This window comes from Eucyclogobius newberryi, unplaced genomic scaffold (assembly GCF_026437365.1).
Source record: "Eucyclogobius newberryi isolate DKJ021-1_F unplaced genomic scaffold, fEucNew1.0.hap1 SCAF_20, whole genome shotgun sequence".
Lineage (NCBI taxonomy): Eukaryota > Metazoa > Chordata > Actinopteri > Gobiiformes > Gobiidae > Eucyclogobius > Eucyclogobius newberryi.
The window spans coordinates 6,095,539-6,097,154 of NW_027315835.1; the positions used below are offsets into that span (position 1 = coordinate 6,095,539).

At 44.7% G+C, this 1,616-nt stretch overlaps 1 protein-coding gene across 1 annotated transcript; it reads right to left on the reverse strand.

Annotated features, from left to right (window-relative positions):
• Nucleotides 1-777, reverse strand: LOC140369465 (E3 ubiquitin-protein ligase TRIM21-like). Its single transcript, XM_072456811.1, has one exon. It carries the CDS (start codon nt 775-777, stop codon nt 1-3), a length of 777 nt encoding a protein of 258 aa, XP_072312912.1.
• Nucleotides 778-1,616: the final 839 nt, after the last annotated feature.

Genomic DNA, 1,616 nt, shown 5'->3' on the forward strand with positions numbered 1-1,616 from the left:
TTAAACTATCTCCACTGCAGTGAGGACCAGAGGAGCAGAGTTTGAACCGCTGTGATTGAAACCGGGACAGAAAAATGGAAACAGTTTCTCCCTGAAGCAGCAGCCGCTGAAGGAGAAGAGAAGATCTGCAGAATCTGCATCATAAAAGGAGACCAGACCCTCACCATAGTCCACAAACACCCCGACCTTCTGCGGAGCTCGCTGCAGAGACAGAGGGACAAGAGACTCTGTACAAGCACTGTACTGATCTTTGTTTCTCAACACAATGCACCAGACTCCATTTTTAGGAGTCAGAGTGATCAGTCCCTTCCTGTTGATGGACTCTTGGGCGACTCCTAAATCCCACTCTGTTTTCCCTTTGACCTGAACCTCAAAGTAAAACCTGCCTGAGGAGAAACTCTGCTTTCCCAGAACACAAGCACAAGTATCAAACCTCAGAGGAGAATCTGGAAGCGTCATCTTCACATTAGTGTGATGAACCTGTTTGAGATCTTCAGACAGAACGAGCCATGGAGCTGCAGTGTTTGGATCCAGAGTGACGTCCGCCACAAACTGCTGCTTTTTCTTCAGCTCAGCTTTAAACAGTATAAAGTCTTCAGAGAGGTGTTTCTCAGGTCTTCTGTCAAAGCTCCTGTTACACAGAGGACATGTGTTCTCACAGATGCAGCGTTTGCAGATGTTGTGTCCACATGGAGTGGACAGTGGCTCAGAGAACACCTCCAGACAGATGGAGCACCGGAACGTCTCCTCAGAGCTCCTTTCACTTGTGGAGGACATCTCTTCTTCTTCTCTTCTTCTTCTTCTTCTTCTTCTTCTTCTTCTTCTTCTTCTTCTTCTTCTTCTTCTTCTTCTTCTTCTTCTTCTTCTTCTTCTTCTTCGTCTTCGTCTTCGTCTTCGTCTTCGTCTTCGTCTTCTGTGTTTTATGGCAGGTGGTATCAGTTGGAGATATATCTCTGAACTGTAAGGTTCTGGTTTAGGTGTGTAGTGGTCACTGCTCTGGAGAGCCGGTCAGTGCACTCCTTAAGGCCTGGATGGATATCCAGACAGGTAGAAACAACGAGGAGACACAACGACAGATTTAGGAGCTTTAGTGATCCTCCAATGTACACACAGATTGCTTTCTGATTTGTAATCGTAAACCTGGCAGACTTTTTTCTTTTTTTTTTCTTCTTCTTTGGTGTTTTACTGCAGTTGGTATCCAAGTGTTACATTACCGCCACCTACTGTAGTTGTACATCTTATTGCTGTGTTATTGTTGTTGTTTTATGGCGGTTGTTGTCGTTGTCATTGATGTCGTTTTATGGCGGTTGGCATCTGAGTGTTGCATTACCGCCAGACTTATCCAAGTTGTTGTTGTTGTTGTTGTTGTTTTATGGCGGTTGGCATCCGAGTGTTGCATTACCGCCAGACTTTATTCCTCAGACGTTTCGTAGTCCTCAGACTTATCCAAGTGTTACATTACTGCCAGAAAGTATTCTTTAGACTTTAGACTCCATTATTCAGTAATTCTTCTACTACTTTGGCATTTCAAAGCCCACAAGTTCAAAGCACAGAAGTTCCGAGCCCACGAATTCCAAGCACATTACATCATCCTCTTCCTCCTCATCTAGAACTTT

Coding starts and splice junctions, on each gene's coding strand:
- LOC140369465 (XM_072456811.1), bottom strand. CDS start 777: ATGTCCTCCACAAGTGAAAGGAGCTCTGAGGAGACGTTCCGGTGCTCC.